General features: G+C 39.0%; 1 protein-coding gene across 1 annotated transcript in view; it reads left to right on the forward strand.

Moving 5' to 3' along the window:
* SWAP70 (switching B cell complex subunit SWAP70) overlaps nt 1-19248 on the forward strand; it is a 90538-nt gene that overhangs the window by 56408 nt on the left and 14882 nt on the right. Inside the window, exons 4-7 of the mRNA XM_032240718.1 lie at nt 5296-5523; nt 8300-8446; nt 9585-9693; nt 13425-13606. Coding sequence (XP_032096609.1) covers nt 5296-5523; nt 8300-8446; nt 9585-9693; nt 13425-13606 — 666 coding nt within the window. The remainder of the gene's footprint in view (nt 1-5295; nt 5524-8299; nt 8447-9584; nt 9694-13424; nt 13607-19248) is intronic.

Consider the following 19248-nt stretch of genomic DNA (forward strand, 5'->3'; position numbering starts at 1 on the left):
TATAGTTTTTGTTTAGTATTCATTTCTCACAGAGGCAGGAACAAAACAGGATGTATCTCTTATGTACTTATTTGGAAGAATTGCCTTGATGTAGTTAAAACTTGAACTGGATATAGTTTTAAGAGACTCTAAATAAAAGAAAACCTGTTAAGCCAATAAAATGCCCCTTATTAATGATGATAAAGAATTTTTAATAAGATAAATTTTGAAACTGAAGGCCTTGAAAATCACATGCATCTTGAAAGTTTCTTCTTTGTTATTTTTGGTGAAACTTGCCTGGAAGGAGGAAGTAAGCTGCTTCCTGAAACTGAATGAGCTCTTAGAATTGATGCAGACCACTCGAGACTAACACGGCAACACGTGATTTATTATTTAGTATAATTAAATAGTGGAGAATGGGAATGTTTGTTTCTCCTTGGGCCAATTTAATGAATCAAAAGGCCCTTACGTTATTTGGTTATGGTAAGTATCTGATTGTGTTGAAAGTCAGCAGGAAATGAATCTAGATTAGTTGTCTGGCACAGTCACTGGGAATGCTGAGCAGATCGAAGCTGGGTGCTACTAACAACATCACAAGGCTTGGGAGGGCACCTTCAGAAAGGTTCATGATGAACCTGGCAAGCTACTTCTAGAGCTGAGTTTGCTACTAATAGGTGCTGTCTGAGTTACAAACATAAAAAGTCATCTGATTTTGAAGAGGTAACTGAAGCTTGGAGTGTGAATGGCTTGGGTTCAGTAAGAGGTAGCTGAGGAAAAGCTAAGGCTGATTCTTGACTTGTGTAAGGACATGGTCAGTTGGCTCCACCATCTTGTCTCACCCACCTGTAGTCATCCTCCACACACGTGCTCATACACAGGTGCTTCCTTTGCCTTGCTACTGAAACTTCTACTTGGGCCTGAACTCCCTTTACCCTAAGTTGTAAGCTGCCAGCCTGGGCCCTTCTTTTTGCTGCCTTAGAGAGATTGAATTTCTGTACCTGTTAATGCCACTGATTATTTTACCTTGAGCAATTGTTTATCTCAATGTCTTTTTTGACTCTCTTTTTCTTGCTTTTATCTCTTTAATCTCTCTCTCTCTCTCTCTTTTTTTTAAGATGGAGTCTCGCTCTGTCACCCAGGCTAGAATGCAGTGGCATGATCTCGGCTCACTGCAACCTCTACCTCCCTGGTTCAAGCAATTCTCCTACCTCAGCCTCCCAAGTAGCTGGGATTACAGGTGTGCGCCACCACACAACCAGATAATTTTTGTGTTTTTAGTAGAAATGGGGTTTCGCCATGTTGGCCACGCTGGTCTGAAACTCCCGGCCACAGGTGATCTGCCTGCATTAGCCTCCCAAAGTTCTGGGATTATAGGTGTGAGCCACTGCACCCCGCCTCTAATCTCTTCTTTACTTTAATCTTTTTATACCTTTCTCTTTTCTGTCTCCTTTTCTCCTTCCCTCTTCCCTTTTCGCTCTTTTTCTTAACATTTTCTTTTCTCCTCTTTCTCTGTCTATCTCTGTTACTTCTCTTTAAAGAGCCAAGGAACTACCTGATAATACCTGGTAAGTTTAACAGTAGATGACATCTCTCCAGCAAGAGAAGGGAAAGATCTAAGTGTGTTTTTCTCCAACAGGTAAATTTTGGTGAACACTTACCATGTGCTATTGTTAGGGTATAAGATAAATCTTTGTCCTAAGAGAGCTTACAGCATCTCATCAAATTAAATCAATAGAACTTCTAATATATTTTTTAATTTTTCTCTCTTTTTTTTAAAAATGAGATAGGGTCTTGCTCTGTTGCCCAAGCTCAAGTGCAGTGTTGTGATCATAGCTCACTGTAACCTTAAACTTCTTGGCTCAAGCGATCTTCCCTCTTTAGCTTCCTGAGTAGCTGGGACTACAGGCATGTCCCACCATACCTGGCTAACTTTTAAATTTTTCTGTGGAGGTGAGATCTTGCCATGTTGCCCAGGCTGATCTTGAATTCCTGGCCTCAAGCGGTCCTCCTGTCTCAGCCTTCCAAAAAAACAGGCGTGAGCCACCACACCTGGCTTCTCTTGATATTTTTTCAACTTGTGATATTTTGTGAATGTACATGCCTTTGCAAACATGCATGTCTATTTTTCTGTTAAATATATTATTTTACAAAAAGTATTATAACCAAATTATTGGAAATGCAAAGAAGAAAAAGGAAAAAAATTAACTCATGATCCTATTGTTTCGAATTAAACTTACTATTTCTGACAAATATTTGTCAAAATAATTACATAATCTTTGTGCAGTAGAATTCATAGTAAAATTTAGTTTCATATTCTTCTTCACTTTCTCTTGTTTCATAAATGCCTTCTCAAATGTAATTTTTTTAAATTTTTTATTTATTTATTTATTTTTTGAGACGGAGTTTCGCTCTTGTTACCCAGGCTGGAGTGCAATGGCGCGATCTTGGCTCACCGCAACCCCCGCCTCCTGGGTTCAGGCAATTCTCCTGCCTCAGCCTCCTGAGTAGCTGGGACTACAGGCACGCGCCACCATGCCCAGCTAATGTTTTGTATTTTTAGTAGAGACAGGGTTTGACCATGTTGACCAGGATGGTCTCGATCTCTTGACCTTGTGATCCACCCGCCTCGGCCTCCCAAAGTGCTGGGATTACAGGCTTGAGCCACCGCGCCCGGCCTTCAAATGTAATTTTGAATGGTTGAATAGTATTCCCCTCAGTGCAGAAGCGAAGCAACATTAGTAGGGTATCTACTATGTGATGGTCATTGTGCAGATTGCTCCATATTTGTCTCATTTCACCCCACAGCATTTCTATAAGTATTGTTATGCCCATTTCATAGATGAGAAAATTGAGGCTTAGCTTAGTTAATTTCAGTTTAGCAAACATTTGTTGAGCTCTGAGGTACCATGATGAACTTTGGGGATTAAGGATGAGTGGGACATGGTTTCTCCTACAAGGAATGCAGAAAATGGTTGAAAAGAAAGTAAGTGAAAATACACTAAGTGCAGTGACATAGAAGAGGAACCCTTGACCTGGGTTCGGGTTGGTCAGAGCAGGTTTGCTAAAGCAGCAATGCTTTTCAAAACTTTAGTGTGCATATGGAAGTATTAGGGGTTTTTGTTAAAGTACAGACTCTGATTTTTGGGCTTTAGTTGGTCTGACAGTCTTCATTTCTAACAAGCTTCTAGGTGGTGCCAATGTTGCTGGTCAAATGACATACGTCATTTTGAGTAGGAATATTCTAGAGGATGTAGGACTTGAATAAATACCACTTAGCTTGGTTGAGAGATGGGAAAAGATATTCTAGACAGAGAAGACATAATAGGGAATGACATAAAGGCTAAGGAAAGTATGGTAGGAGGGTAAACTACTTATAATCTATGGCAAGTGGTGGCAGACTACAGCTTGCTGGCTAAATCCAGCCCACAGCCTATATTTGCACAGCACATGTGCTAAGAATAGTTTTTATATTTCTAAAGGGTTGTAAAAAAAACAAAATCAAGGAAGAACACATGATAGAGAGGCACGAAGCTTAAATATTTACTGTCCAACCCCTTACAGTAAAAGTTTACACCCCCTGATCTGTGATATTAATGGTATCGGTGGAGTGTCAAGTCTGAGGTGGGTCATATGTGAGAAAGTAGGCTGGGGGATAATCACCAAGGGATGCAGAGGAGCTTGGCCTCTGTCTTTGAGGTGATAGGGAGCCAGGGCAGGGCTTAAAGAGAGGAGTGTCAGGCTCTGGCTTTTGTTTTAGAAAAATCCCTTTGGCAGAATATATATATAAAAGTGGGGGGGGGGGACCCTGGAGGTAAGGATACCAACCAGTAGGCCTGACCAAAAGCAGATTGAGTAGAAGTGACAGAGTTCAGAGCTGTCGGAGACAAAGCTTTAAAATTTCTTTTCTAAACCCTTAGAAAATGGAAAGAAAAAAATAAAATAAAATAAAATTTCTTTTCACTGTAACCCATAGGAAGATAAATGTTTTTTGTCATGACCCAGCACACATAGACACATGCACACACAAAGCAAAACTTATCACAAAATACTATTTCTTTATTGTGGATGAACTCACATGTTTTTTGTTTCATTCAAAAAAATGCTGGTTGCTATCCACTAAGTTGACTTTACAGTGGGCCATAACCCACAATTTGAAAACACTCATTTAGGGAAATAAAACAGCAGGATTATGTCATTGGTTTGATGTGGGGGATGGGGAACAAGAATCCTAAAATGGGCGTGTAAATGGTGTTATTCCTAATGGAAATCAATAGTAGAGGGGGAAGCCATTTGGTAGAGAAGATTCATTTGTTTTTGGACATAATGTTGAATTTGAGAGCACTGTAGGATATTTGGGCTTTCCAGAAAATAAGAGGTATCAATGCTTATTCAGTTTTATTGCCTTATTGTTTATTTAATTGCTGTTCTTTCTTTCTTTTTGAGACAGAGTCTCGCTCAGTTGCCCAGGTTGGAGTGCAGTGGCAGTGATCTCCACTCACTGCCTTCAAGGTTCAAGCAATTCTCATGCTTCAGCCACCTGAGTAGCTGGGATTACAGGTGTGTAATCCCAGCATGAAGCATGAAAATTAGCCTGGCTATTTTTTTTTGTATTTTTAGTAGAGACAGGGTTTTGCCATGTTGACTGGGATGGTCTCGAACTCCTGGCCTCAAGTAGTCCTCCTGCTTTGGCCTCCCAAAGTGTTGGGATTATAGGCGTGAACCACCACTCCCAGCCTAACTGCTGTTATTTCAATAACAGTATTTTCTACACAAAGTATGATGTTTTAGAATTTAGTAAGCTTTTCCTGCTCAGGCTAGGTATTCCACCATTATTTACAACATTGTAGTGTTCCAGTGGGAAGAAGCAGCATGAATTTTGAATAGTTGGCTTTTGTGGAAAATTTGTAAGTTGGTCAATAACTTGTACGTATTACTTTGAGATGTTTAATTTAGCGCTTGTATATTTGGTAAGATTAATGTTCTGATACATTAAAATATTTAACAGTGTAATCAGAGTACATTAATTAGTTTGTATATTGTTATACATGTGCAGTTTGTTTTAGTTCTGTATACAAATATACTACACTATTAGAGCGTTATCAGTTTTTTATTCCTTTACTTATTCTGCACTAATACAGACCAGTAGCATTTTATTTATATTCCACTCCCTATGTAGTAGGAGACTCTTTAAAGATAGGCATTTTTGAAACTATAAAGAGTATTTCCTAAGTTCAACAAATCAGTGTTTATAACATAAATACAAAACTATGTTGTTTTTTTTAACTAGGAAATAATTGTTTCATATTCTTTATATAGATCGAATACCTGCTTAAGAAGCTTACAGAAGCTATGGGAGGAGGTTGGCAGCAAGAACAATTTGAACATTATAAAGTCAACTTTGATGACAGTAAAGATGGCCTTTCTGCGTGGGAACTTATCGAGCTTATTGGAAATGGACAGTTTAGCAAAGGCATGGATCGGCAGACTGTGTCTATGGCAATTAATGAAGTCTTTAATGAACTTATATTAGATGTATTAAAACAGGTAAGAATTCTCTTACCGTATTTTTTCTCATCTTTAGAATTTGGCATTTTAAAATTAGTATTTTTATCACAAAGGTGAGTATAAGTCACTTATTTTCTTACACTGATTTTGTTTTTTTGTTTTTTGAGACAGTCTTGTTCTCTTGTCCAGGCTGGAATATAGTGATATGATCTTGGCTTACTGCAACCTCCGTCTCCTGGGTCCAAGGGATTCTCGTGTTTCAGCCACCCAAGTAGCTGGGATTACAGGCGTGCACCACCATGCACCAGCTACATTTTGTATTTTTAGTAGACATGGGATTTTACCATGTTGGCCAGGCTGGTCTTGAATGCCTGACCTCAAGTGATCCACCCACCTCGGCCTCCCAAAGTGCTGGGATTACAGGTGTGAGCCTCTATGCCTGGCCTGATTTTGAATAGGAATAAAATTTCTTATGTTTCCAGTCTTAGGCTTTCACTTAAAAAAAATTACTGGTGCAATTTTTAAGTGTAGTTAAGCATTAGAAAGGTGCTATTTGAAATAACTGTTTAGATAATCACATTTCCAAATTTTTTTTTTTCTTTTTTGAAATGGAGTCTCACTCTGTCACCAGACTGGAGTGCAGTGGTGCGATCTCGGCTCACTGCAACCTTTGTCTCTCAGGTTCAAGAGATTTCTCCTGCTTTAGCCTCCCGAGTAGCTGGACTACAAGCATGCGCCATCATGCCCAGCTAAGTTTTATATTTTTAGTAGAGACGGGGTTTCACCATGTTGGCCAGGATGGTCTTGATCTCTTGACCTCGTGATCCATCCGCCTCAGCCTCCCAAAGTGATGGAATTACAGGTGTGAGCCACTGTGCCCAGCCCATTTCCAAAATATTTTTAAAGTATCTTTCTGTCATGTGCACATTCATAACTGTTGATCCAGAAATATCTCCATGGCATAATGTTGAGTGAAAAAAAAACATATTGCTGAACAGGAGATATCTTGTAATCCCCTTTAGGTAATGTGTTGTGTGTGTATAGAGCTGTCAGGAAGGTGCTTGTCAAAATGTTTACAGTAATCAACTCTGGATTGTGGGATTTTGGTGAATTTTTTTCTTCTTTATCCTTTCTGTATTATTGGACTTTCTACATGATTTTATATTATTTTTATAAAATCAGAAAAATACCCCTACTTGTGGGAAAAAAATGGCTTTATGTAGCAAAGTTGCTTTTGTTTTAGACTGTCATCTTTTTCCCAGCATCCAGCATAGCATATGAAGCTCGATGCTTATTAAATAGAATTTATATTTTTTGGTGACTCTTTGAAATTTCTTATGTTATTATATTGAATAATGACTCTGATTTGGGATTTCCTTACTTTGATTCTTTCTTTGTTTCATAGGTAATAGTGTTGTCTTTGTTCTTTTTTCTCCTAATGGAGCACATCATAAACGCTGAGGCTGAATTTGTATAGATTTTTGGTGCTACAAAGAGTTACAAGACATGGTCTTTATCTGAAGTGGAATTCTCAGCCTCTTAGGATGGCAGGATAGGACTATAGTAGAATTGCAGTATGAGATAGCTTTTGCTTGAGTGTCCAAAGATTAGGAAACTAAATATGTAATATGATTAGAACTTAGTATAATAACCATATGAAACTTATAATCAAGTTAATATTATATATATTTAATGATATATATAATCTATCATGTGCTATCAGCATCTGTAGATTTAATACTAAAAATATCAGGTATTCTCAAACAAGCCTGAAGGGCTTTGGCCTATAGTAATGTATAATTTTGCTTAAGTAAAAATTTGAGACACACCTTTGAGGCCGGTCTGTTGGAAGGAAGTACAGAGCTAATGAGTGTGAGCTTGGAAGCCAGTATTCCTTAAAAAAAAAAAAAAAAAAAGCAGAAGCCAGTATTCTAGTATTTTCCTGCTGGTCTAGAGCACAGTTCCTTCTTCACAATACTGAGAGGTTAGGCAGAAAGGCAGGTTGGTACCAGAGGTGGAAGTCCTTGACTATTTGCTTGAGAAGATATATGTGGCCAAGATTTAGCATTTTCATTGATTGAGTGAGATTTTACTTACCTTAGTCATTTAGCATTTTCATTGATTGAGGTTTTACTTATTGTTTAAAATTTATTTTTGTAGAGATGAGGTCTCACTATGTTGCCCAGGCTGATCTTGAACTCCTGGCCTCAAGAGATCCTCCTGCCTTGGCCTCCCAAAGTGCTGGGATTATAGGTGTCAGCCACTACATCTGGCTTGATTGAGGTTTTAATTTACACAAAATCATTGTTAGGTGTTTATTCTTTCTTTTTAAGTGGAATAGACCAGTATAATGAACTCCCACATACCATTCAACAGCTCCAGTAACTGCCAACATGTGGAAAAAAATCCTACCCCACCTACTTTTATCTCTCCTGTGTTTTGAAGCAAATTTCAGGTATTTTATTTTGTTTATAAAAATTTCAGTAGGTATCTCTAAAAGATAATGATTTTTTAAAAAATCTCAAATGCTGCTTAACATGGGAGGGGTTCTAAGTCTATTATCTGCATATCACTTTGGGGAGGGGTTGTCTCTGAAGTGTCTGAAATTATATGCAAATTTTTGACTGGATATGCTTGCATGAGTGGATGTAATGCCCCTGGCCTTCATAGATTCTCAGAGGATCCAAGAACAATTGGTGTTTACATATTCAGGGTTGTATTATCAAATAATGGAGTAGGCATGTATATCAAGGAAGAGATGTCAGCTCTTACAAATAAAAGGACAAGAATTTATATCGCATTTAATCTTTCACAGGGTTACATGATGAAAAAGGGCCACAGACGGAAAAACTGGACTGAACGATGGTTTGTACTAAAACCCAACATAATTTCTTACTATGTGAGTGAGGATCTGAATGATAAGAAAGGAGACATTCTCTTGGATGAAAATTGCTGTGTAGAGGTGAGCCTACTGTTACTTCTTTGCATGATTACCCTATGCTGCCCCCTGCTGCTGAAGTAGCTTCTCACCTTCTTCCACCTAGACTCTAGAGCCTTAAAATAATCCCCAAATTTACATTTCCAAAATAATATAGGCATATAGTTGCCATGGTTTCTGAACCAAAAATTAGAGATAGCTGACAAAATTTTTTTCTTATGTGAATTTATTTTCAATCTTATGAACAAAGTATAAGGATTAAATCATTTATTGGAACATTGAAGGAATCAATCTGTTGAATAAAAGGTAGTAATAAAAGAGATAATAAAGTAAAAAGAAAAGTTCAGTAAGACAATATTTGGAATCATGAATATGCCAGAAAATCTGGGACATTTTGAGTGCAAGAAATTTAGGAAGACATAAGCATTGTCTTTGAATACTTTGGGTGACTTTCAGGACACTTTATTCATAGGTACTAATTCTTTAAAGAAGTGAAATTCTCAAGAACATAAATTTTTGAGTTTCATTTCTGTATGAATTATCCCCATGTCTGTATGTGTTGAAGAATATTTGAATACCTGAAATCTCACGCATAAACTACAATGTATTTTAATGAATAATAATGTCTTGAGATGTCTAATGCCCATGAAGGGGTCTTCTTAGATTTAACTAAACATGGAGATTCACAAGGCCTCCAAAGGCCAGTTTACTCATAAAGATATAGGACAGAAACCACAGGTTGCCAGCCATTACATTCCAAGTGCAAGGAGAGAAAGCCACATTAAGCAGATGTAGGAATCACCCTGGCTTAGCGCTTCATATTCTTTAGGACTTAATACCTTTTGTAACATCATCACAGATGTACTTTCCAGGATTCCTGCAAGGGAAGTGCTCAGGATAAGAGTTGCTATGCTCAGGAAATCCCAATGCATGGCATTCTATCTGTTGTTTATAGTTTTCACAGTCTAAATGTAGTATCCCAATCAGGGGTTGTTGTTACCATAAGTAATGTCCTTAGGGAACAGCATTAGTAAATCAGTAATATGCATTTATAGGTATTTTTCATTGACATTAAGTTTCAGCTGATTTTTACAAATAATTAAGATTGAATTTCATTTAAATACTTAAAATTTTGAAGAACGAATTTTGCTTCCTGTTTTAGTCCTTGCCTGACAAAGATGGAAAGAAATGCCTTTTTCTCGTAAAATGTTTTGATAAGACTTTTGAAATCAGTGCTTCAGATAAGAAGAAGAAACAGGAGTGGATTCAAGGTAAGGTGATTTTGATTATTTGCCATGACAACTTGAGAGCTCTGACTTTCTAGTTTTGAATCTCAGGAAGGATGCTAAGACATTATTTCCTCATTGTTTATAGTTATTTCTGCATGTGATATAGTAGCTGAGAGAAAAATTATGATGAGCTCTCAAAGTTTTCATTAGCTTTATTTGCATAATGAACTGTGGGTAAATTACAAATGGGAGATTTACTTTTTAAATAAATTTTGGGGTTGCAAGTATAGCTTTGCTACAGTGATATATTGTGTAGTGGTGAAATCTGGGTTTTTAGCATAACCATCACTCATAGTAGCTGTTACGTAATTTCTCATCTCTTGCCAGTCTCCTGCCTTCCCACATTTCTGAGTCTCCAATGTCTGTTAGTCCATACTCTATGTTCGTATGTATACATATTTTAGTTTTCACTTTATAAGTAAGAACATGTAGTATTTGATGTTCTGTTTCTGGGTTATTTCAAGAAATACTTCAAGATAATAGCCTCCAATTCTACCCATATTACTGCAAAAGACATTATTTCATTCTTTTTTTTATGGCTGAGTAGTATTCCAAGGTATATGTGTGTATGCGCACACTACAGTTGTTGGTGGACACTTAGGTTGATTTCATATCTTAGAGATTTTAGGTTTTACTTACTCTTATTATTTAAAGAGTATAGAATTTCCCCTTTTAAGGACTGTGAAGAATTTTACAGTGGCCATCTTGAGCTTGAGATAATATGTAAAAGAAAAGAGGAGTTATGTAATAGTTTTTGAATACTTCAAGGGATTTTCAAGATCCATTACTTTTACAAGAAATCACTAGTTTTGGGTAACTCAAGAACACAAACTTTTGAATTAATAACCTTTTAAAAAATAATTTCAACTTTTATTTTAGATTCAGGGGTACATGTGCAGGTTTGTTACATGGGTATATTGTGTAATGCGGAAGTTTGGGGTACGACTGAATCTATCACCCAGGAGTGAGCATTGTACCTAATAGTTAAGAGTTTACGAACCTCTTCCCCCTACCTCGCATCCCAGCCCCTAGTGCCTGTTGTTGCCACTTTTATGTCCATGAGTACCCAGTGTTTAGCTCCCACTGACTAGTGAGAACATTCATTATTTGGTTTTCTGTTCTGTGTTAATTTCCTTAGGATAATGGCCTCTAGCTGCATCCATGTTGTTGCAAAAGACAAGATTTTGTTCTTTTTTTATGGCTCTGTAGTGAGTGAATAACTTTTAAGTGTTCTATTGTTGGGTACCAGCCCCAACCCTGTATGTAGGTGCTCTTAGTCCTGGTGGTGACAAGGGATTTAGAAAAGGAAATAAAGACAGACGCACAAGAGTAGAATTTACAGCATGGGTTCAGGGGACCAGCGCAAGTGAGGGAAACCGTTGGCCCCGAGCTCTGGGCTCCAAACGCTTTTATAATTTGCATAATCTCTTTGATCTTATGGGTGTGGAAGGGGAGGATGAAGGGGTAGGTAAGATGTTAGGGGGAGGGCGCTTGAGATCCTTCTAAGACATGCTAAACTAGTACTCCGAGTTTTTCAGGGTACAGCTGCATCAGAAGTATAGCAGATGAGGAGCCCAGTGCATCAAGGGGCTTTTATCTCCCAAGCCTTGAGAACATAGAGCAATTAAAATCAGTCCATATTCGGAGAACCTAGGCAGAGCCTGAGGCGTTCCATGATCTCTGCCATGTAAGGCTTTTCTCCTCCTTGCCAGCTCCCATCTGCAAAGACCCTCCTGGATCTTGTGAGCAAAGGTCGCCTCCCTTTCTAAGAGATCTTTGCATAAGCCCTGTTTATGAGACCCTCATAAAGTCTCCATCTTGAGAAGGCATTCGTGGGACCAGAGCAGTATAACCTGCTCTGCAACCATCCCGAGGTGTTCCCCAGTGTTACTGCACTCTCGATGGTCTTTACCTTAGGCCTCCTGTTGCCACTTGATTTCCGATTAACTGCACCAATAATATATTTTAGTTTGGTGTATAAACTTCAATATACTCTGAGCCAAGCAAGCTTATAATTATTTAGTTAGAATTAACGTAGGTCTCCCCCTGGCCATCTTGACCCACATTCCATTATTCCAAAATTAGTAAAGAATGAAACAATACAAGAAGGCTTTTTTTTTTTTTTAAATCCTGAAAGGAGATTCTGAATATTCTTAGACATAGATAAAATTGTTATGTTGGAGAATGTAGTCATTTTTGATGTGGTTTAAGAGTTGGAGGTGGCCGGGCATGGTGGCTCATGCCTGTAATCCCAGCACTTTGGGAGGCCGAGGCTGGCAGATCACGAGGTCAGGAGATTGAGACCATCCTGCCCAACATGGTGAAACCCTGTCTCTACTAAAAATACCAAAAATTAGCTGAGCATGGTGGCATGTACCTGTAGTCTCAGCTACTCAAGAGGCTGAGGCAGGAGAATCGCTTGAACTCAGGAGGCGGAGGTTGTAGTGAGCCAAGATTACGCCACTGCACTGCAGCCTGGTGACAGAACAAGACTCTGTCTCAAAAAAAAGGAGTTTGAGGCAAATGCACCTTATTTGAATGCTCTTTCCTGTGTCTCTTGGATTGAGTTATAAATTCTGTAATTGCTTTTCTCTTACGTGGAGTGGGGATAATAATAGTACCTACTTCCCAGGGTTGTGGTGACTGTTAGAAAATAGATAATGACAGATATACTCACACGTTTTCAAAATGACGTAGATTGCAAACAATCTAGCTGTCTCTTAATTAGGAAATGGTTGCATAAATTATGGTTTAGCTGCACAATGGTGTACCATGCAGTACTTTATGTATAGTACTTTAGGTATTGATACTGAGAACTCTGAGACAGATTGAATGAAAAAAGCTGAGGGTCAGAAGGGTGTGTTGTGCCATCATTTGTGTTAAAAGAAGGTGGAAGACATATATGCATATTTATTTGCATAGGCTTATAATATCTCAGGAGAGATGCACAAGAAACTACTAGCTTGAGTTGCTAGTGGGGAGGGGAATCCAGTACTTGAGAGATAGGAGTAGGAGGGAGACTTTTCCTGTGTGTCTTCTGAATTTGAACAATGTGAGTGAAAGCATTAGCTATTCAAGAAATTACATTTAGTAATTAAAAATGTCAAAAGAAAAACCAGATTTTGTATAAAAGTTAGATAATGCATGTAAAGGATATATGTATTTTATTTTTAAAAGAAAAGACAGCTGCTGTTACCTGTTATCATCTCAGGAAGGGGTTGCATAAGGCATAGATGATAGACAACTAAACACGGTAGGTTGCAAATCAGATATCAGAAACTTGAATCTTGCCCTTACTGTGTCTTATTCTTGTTTGGCTTTTCGAGAAGTATAGAGAAGGGAGTTGAAAGTATTGTCATTGGTTCTTAAAAATGTGTGCAGTATTCCCAAATCAAGTGTTTCTGAGCACAGATCAGTTACATAATTCTGGTACTGGAAAGGACTTTATAGATCATCTCTCTCATTTTAGAGATGGGGAAGCTGATGCTGCACGAGGTTATTTCTTGAGGGGAGCTCTGAAAAAAAAAAAAAAAAAACAAAAACCAAGAGGTTATATGACTGCTCAGGGTCATACCACTACATAGTGGCAAAATCAGAATCTACACTGGGCTTTCTGGCTCCCTGTCTCGTTTTCTTCCCGCTGTGCCACTTGCATAGTAGGCTTACAAAGAATAAATAATATTTCCCATTTTTTTCTCATATACCTTTTGCAGCCATTCATTCTACTATTCATCTGTTGAAGCTGGGCAGCCCTCCACCACACAAAGAAGCTCGACAGCGTCGGAAAGAACTCCGGAAGAAGCAACTGGCTGAACAAGAGGAACTGGAGCGACAAATGAAGGAGCTCCAGGCCGCCAACGAAAGCAAGCAGCTGGAGTTGGAGGCTGTGCGGAAGGTGGGAATGGGCGCTGGGTTGGGAAAGCGCTCTTCATTCCCTTGCTTAGGGGCTTTGGTTCTACCAAGACGAATGTAGTGCCGTTTTAGGGAGATATTTGTGGTGAACTGTTCTCAGAAGTGTTACCAGACCATCAAGTGAGTTTTCCTAGCCCTGGAACTATGCAAAAACATTTCATTGGCTAGGAAGGTATATTTATAGTAATAATGAGCACAGTTGAATTTTTTCAGAAGAAAGTGGGAAATTTCATTCCCTTGAGGATGTCAAGACTGTTTTTAGTGACCTGGGCAAGGGGTGTTGCTTTTTAGTTTTTCCTTAGCTCCCATCTTCACTCATAAGTACCTTGGAAGACCCTTACTTTAAAATTGTTAGTTTTACTTACTCTTTGGAGTTCAAGATACAGTCTGGGTCAGCTTTTCCTTCCACCTCAAGGCTAGGAGGTCAAGTACCATACGCTGTATGAGATAGTTGATGTTCATTGGGAACAGTTCCTTGGCGATGTCATGATCCCAAGGGTGGTAGTGAGTCCCCTGTATGTGGGTCTGGTCTTTATTTTAGACACTTTTGGGCTCAGTCTGTCTGCCTTGAATCACTGAGCACCTGCTAACCACTAGCCCAAGAACTCTTTCATGCACTTCTGTGCAAAAACTTTGTCCTGGGAAAGGGAGGTGGCTCATAATCTATGACCCCACATTCCTAGTGGGCCTCTCCCTTGGTTACCCATAGAAATGCCATATTGTGGGCTGAACTTCCTCTGAGTAGAGTAGACTCAGGAAGATTTTTAAGAATACTTTTATAATCTTAGAAGCCACGTAAGCATATATATACTCTTAGAAACAGTTATTACTATCATGCACTTATTTTCTAAAAGCAGCTCCTCATTTCTTACTGCCCTCCCCCCACCCCCAAACACTCTTGCATCTTACCTCTTTCTGCTGCAATATATTTTCTGTAAAAATTCCCTTTAAATGTTATGCTGAGCACCTGCCGTATATGATTACCCCTGCTTCCTTCCACTGTGCACACATCAAAAGTGGGTGTTGTGAGGTCATGGCGGGAAGCCAGGGCTTGGTGTCCTTTTTTATAATTTTAAAATTATAAAATAGCTCATACCTGCAGAGAAGAATATGAAATACATATATATATATACACACACACACACACACACACACACACACACACACACACACACAAACAATCATACAGTGAATACCCATGAAACTACTTCCTGGGTTAAGACAGATTATTGCCAATACAGGTTGAGTATCCCTTATCCAGATTTGGGATTTTTTTGGATTTTGGAATGTCTACATTATATACTGTAATTACCAACTGAGATCCTCTTGCCTCAGCCTCCCAAATCCAAAAATCTGAAATTTGAAATGCTTCAATGAGCATTTCCTTTGAGCATTATGTCAGAGCTCAAAAAGTTTCAGATTTTGGAGCATTTCATATTCATTTTGTATTTTTTATTCAGATCATTCCCTCATCCCTAACCTCTGGAAATCACTGATCAATTCTCTGTTCTTGTATTTTTGCCTTTTCCAAATTGTCATATAAATGAAATCATACAGAATGTACATTTTAAGAGTGGACTGGATTATTTAACTTAGCATTGTACATTTGAGATTCATCTATCAATGCCCTTTTGAACTTTTTTTTTGTTTTTTGAGATGGAGTCTTGCTCTTGCTGCCCAGGCCGGAGTACAGTGGCGCAATCTTGGCTCACCACAACTTCCACCTCCCGGGTTCAAGTGATTCTCCTGCATCAGTCTCTCAAGTAGCTGGCATTACAGGCATGTGGCACCATGCCCGGCTAATTTTGTGTTTTTAGTAGAGATGGGGTTTCTCCAGGTTGGTCAGGCTGGTCTCAAACTCCCAACCTCAGGTGATCCACCTGCCTGGGCCTCCCAAAGTGCTGGGAAAACAGGTGTGAGCCACCGTGCCCAGCTGCCCTTTTAAACTTTTAAACTCTGCCTCCCAGGAGCATGTAGTGTCTGCTCTGAGTAATGTGAAGAAGGCAAGCCTGGTGTTAGCAAGCTGTAGACCTATGTAGACAGCTTTCCCACTAACTAGGTTTATAGAATTATTTAAATGACCGATTTAAGATTCTTGGATAAGTGCTGAAAAATTCTTATACTTCTTAATAATCTTTGATTTTCTTGTCAGTAAACAAAATTCTCCGATTTTTTCATGGAGGCAGTGTTAGAAAAACATAGCTTAGATGAATATTTAACTAAATTTATTTATTTTGAGACAGGGTCTTGCTCTGTTGTTCAGGCTGAAGTGCAGTGGCTCAATGACTGCTCATTCCCCGGCTCAAGAGATCTTGCCTCAGCCTCCCAAGTAGCTGGGACTACAGGTGCACATCACCATACCTGGCTAATTTTTTGTATTTTTTATAGAGATGGGGTTTTGCCATGTTGCCCAGGCTGGTCTCGAACTCCTGGGCTCAAGTGATCAACCCACCTCAACCTCCCAAATTGCTGGGATTACAGGAATGAGGCACCATGCTCAGCTGAATCTTTTAATCATCTGGAATTAGATTATATATCTCTGGGTTTCTTAAAATTTTACAGGCCTCATTTTAATTAGAAGAAGGAATAAGAAATCATGGTAGTTTTTATAAATTAATAGATTTATTTAAAGGGTTTCCTCAAATAATTTTTATTTCTACTTTTGTTTCTTTTAAAAAATATGATCATTTGGGTAGGTTCAAAAATATACAAATATAAAAAGGCAGCTGTGAAAGATTTTCTCCCCGTCTTACAGTTACGAATTTCTACCCCTTGCCAAGGTAAGGAAATACGAATATACATTCTTATTTTTTCTTATTTATTTATTTATTTGAGACGGAGTCTGACTGTGTCGCCCAGACTGGAATGCAGTGGCTCAATCTCAGCTCACCGCAACCTTTGTCTTCTGGGTTCAAATGATTCTCCTGCCTCAGCCTCCTGAGTAGCTGGGATTACAGGCGCACACCACCACACCCAGCTAATTTTTTTTTTTTTTTTGGTACAGACAGGGTTTCACCATGTTGGTCAGGCTGGTCTTGAGCTCCTGACCTTGTGATCCGCCTACCTCAGCCTCCCAAAATGCTGGGATTACAGGCGTGAGCCACCGCACCCGGCCATTCTTTTCCCATTTTTTAAACAAAAAAGTATATATCAGTGTTACTGTTCTGCCTCTAGTTTGTTTCACTTAATATATTTTTAAGATCTTTCTATATTAGAATAAAGAGAGTTTCTTCATTCTTTTTTATGGCTGTAGGGTATTCTTTTATACAGCTGTGTCATTATTTACTTAATCATACCGGGTTAGTGAACATTTGGGTTGTTTTAATTGGTAATGCTGTAGGGAATTATCTTGTACCTGTGTCATCGCATATGTGCTCATACATGTTCTGATGTCTCTGAGGAATGAATTCTCAGAGGTGGGAAAGCTGGGTCAAAGTGTGTACACCTGTAATTATGAAATCCAGGCTGATGGACCAGCCACCATCTTGAGTGTTGCTGTTTACCGGCCAGAAGAAAAAGTGTTCCAGGGTTTAGCCATGTAGTGCTCCATCCCAGAAATGTCACACTATACTTCTATTTATAATATTTTGGTCAGAACTAGTCAGAACTTTCTGATGAGAAGTTAGCTGTCAAGCTTGCAGGAGTTCCTTTGTGTGTGGTAAATCATTTTTCTTTTTTTTTTTGCTTTAAGATTATTTTTTGGTCTTTGTCTTTTAACAGTTTTACTGTGGTGTATGTGGTTGTAGATCTCTTTGTGTTTATCCTATTTAGAGTATATTGAACTTAAATATGTATAGTGTTTTCCCTAAAGCTGAATAAGTTTTTAGCCATTATTTCTTTAAATATTTTTTCTACCTTTTCTTGGTATACATAATGGTGTCCCACATTTCTCTAAGGCTGTATTCGTTTTTCTTCTTCTTTGTCTCTGTTTTCCAATTGCATAATTTCTATAGATCTATCTTCAATATATTTTTCTTGCAGCTCAAATATACTGCTGAGTCCCTGTAGTGAATTTTTCATTTCATTTATGGCACTTTTTACTTCAGAATTTCCATTTGATTCTTTCTGTAATTTATTATCTCTTTATTATTCTCTATTTGATGGGATGTTCTCATTCCTTTCATTACTTCTCTAAGTATGGTTCCTTTTAGTTATTTGAGCATACAGTATTTATAATAACTGCTTTGAAGTCTTCACGTGCTAAATCCACCATCTGTGTGTCTTCAAAGACAGTTTCTATTGCCTGCTTTTTTACTGTATGTGAGCCATACTTTCCTCTTTCTTTGCATGTCTCATAATTTTTTATAGAAAACTAGACATTTTAGGGCCGGTACGGTGGCTCATATCTGGAATCCCAGCACTTTGGGAGGCCGAGGTGGGTGGATCATGAGGTCAGGAGTTTGAGACCAGCCTGGCCAATATGGTGAAACCCCATCTCTACTAAAAATACAAAAAATTAGCCAGGCGTGGTGGTGTGCACCTGTAGTCCCAGCTACTTAGGAGGCTGAGGCAGGAGAATTGCTTGAACCTGGGAGGCGGAGGTTGCAGTGAGCCAAGATCATGCCACTGCACTCCAGCCTGGGCGACAGAGTGAGACTCTGTCTCAAAAAAAAAAAAAAGAAAACGAGACATTTTATATAATGTGCAGTAGCAACTCTGGATACGGATTCTACCCCTTTCCCCAGGGGCCTGTTATTGTTTGGTCCTTTATTTGTTTAGTGACCTAGCTGGACTATTTCAGTGAAGTTTCTTTTCCTCACAGTGTGAAGCTCCTGACTGTTGCTCCTCAGAGGCACAGGCTTGGACAGGAACACAGTCATCCTGCGAAGACCCTGATTTTTGCAGGGCTCTCTTTGAGTGTCTTTCTGTGATCCCTTATTTAAGCTTTCCACCTCTGTTGGCATCACACCAACAGCTGTTAGAGTTCACTAATTTTGTTCTGTTGCTTTCCACAATGCCCTGGAATCTGAATTGCCTCACAGTCTGAGACTATTTAAATTCAGACCTGCATTTGGTCTTCAAAGTCAGTCTTTGAGACTTTTTCTTACTACATGAGACCTCTTCTTAGCTATGTCTTTCTCTGATTCTCTCTGTCAGACATTTGACTGGTCTGGCAAGAGCAGTGGCTCATGCCTGTTAATCCCAGTGCTTTGGGAGGACAGGGTGGGAGGATCACTTGATGCCAGGAATTTGAGGCCAGCCTGGACAACATAGCAAGACCTCATATCAGTCAACCAACTAACCAACCAACCAACCAACAGCACTTAAAGCTGGTCTGTAGGTTAGTGTGTTGTTCTCATGAAGCTACTGGCCTCCTCTTAATTCCTTGCCATCAAAATTTCCATAGATTTTTAGAGTCCCCTTAGGCTTGTACTGCCTTCCACTTTCAAATAAAGTCGGCCCTTCTGGGGAGAACATCAGAGAGCTTGCTTTTATCCCTGGGCAAAACCTTTGTGCAGTGTTCTGGAGCTGGGGGTGGAGACAGTAGTTGGCTTCTCTTGGAATGATAATCCTGCTTTATGCGAATATCACTAGATGGAGGTGGTAGCCCTTGCCACTTGCCTCTCCTTGTGTGGAACTTCTGCCCCACAAGTGACTGGGACAAGAGTGCTCAGACCCTGTATT

The sequence above is a fragment of the Sapajus apella genome, unplaced genomic scaffold (assembly GCF_009761245.1).
Source record: "Sapajus apella isolate SASKATOON/1434 unplaced genomic scaffold, GSC_monkey_1.0 scaffold47, whole genome shotgun sequence".
NCBI lineage: Eukaryota > Metazoa > Chordata > Mammalia > Primates > Cebidae > Sapajus > Sapajus apella.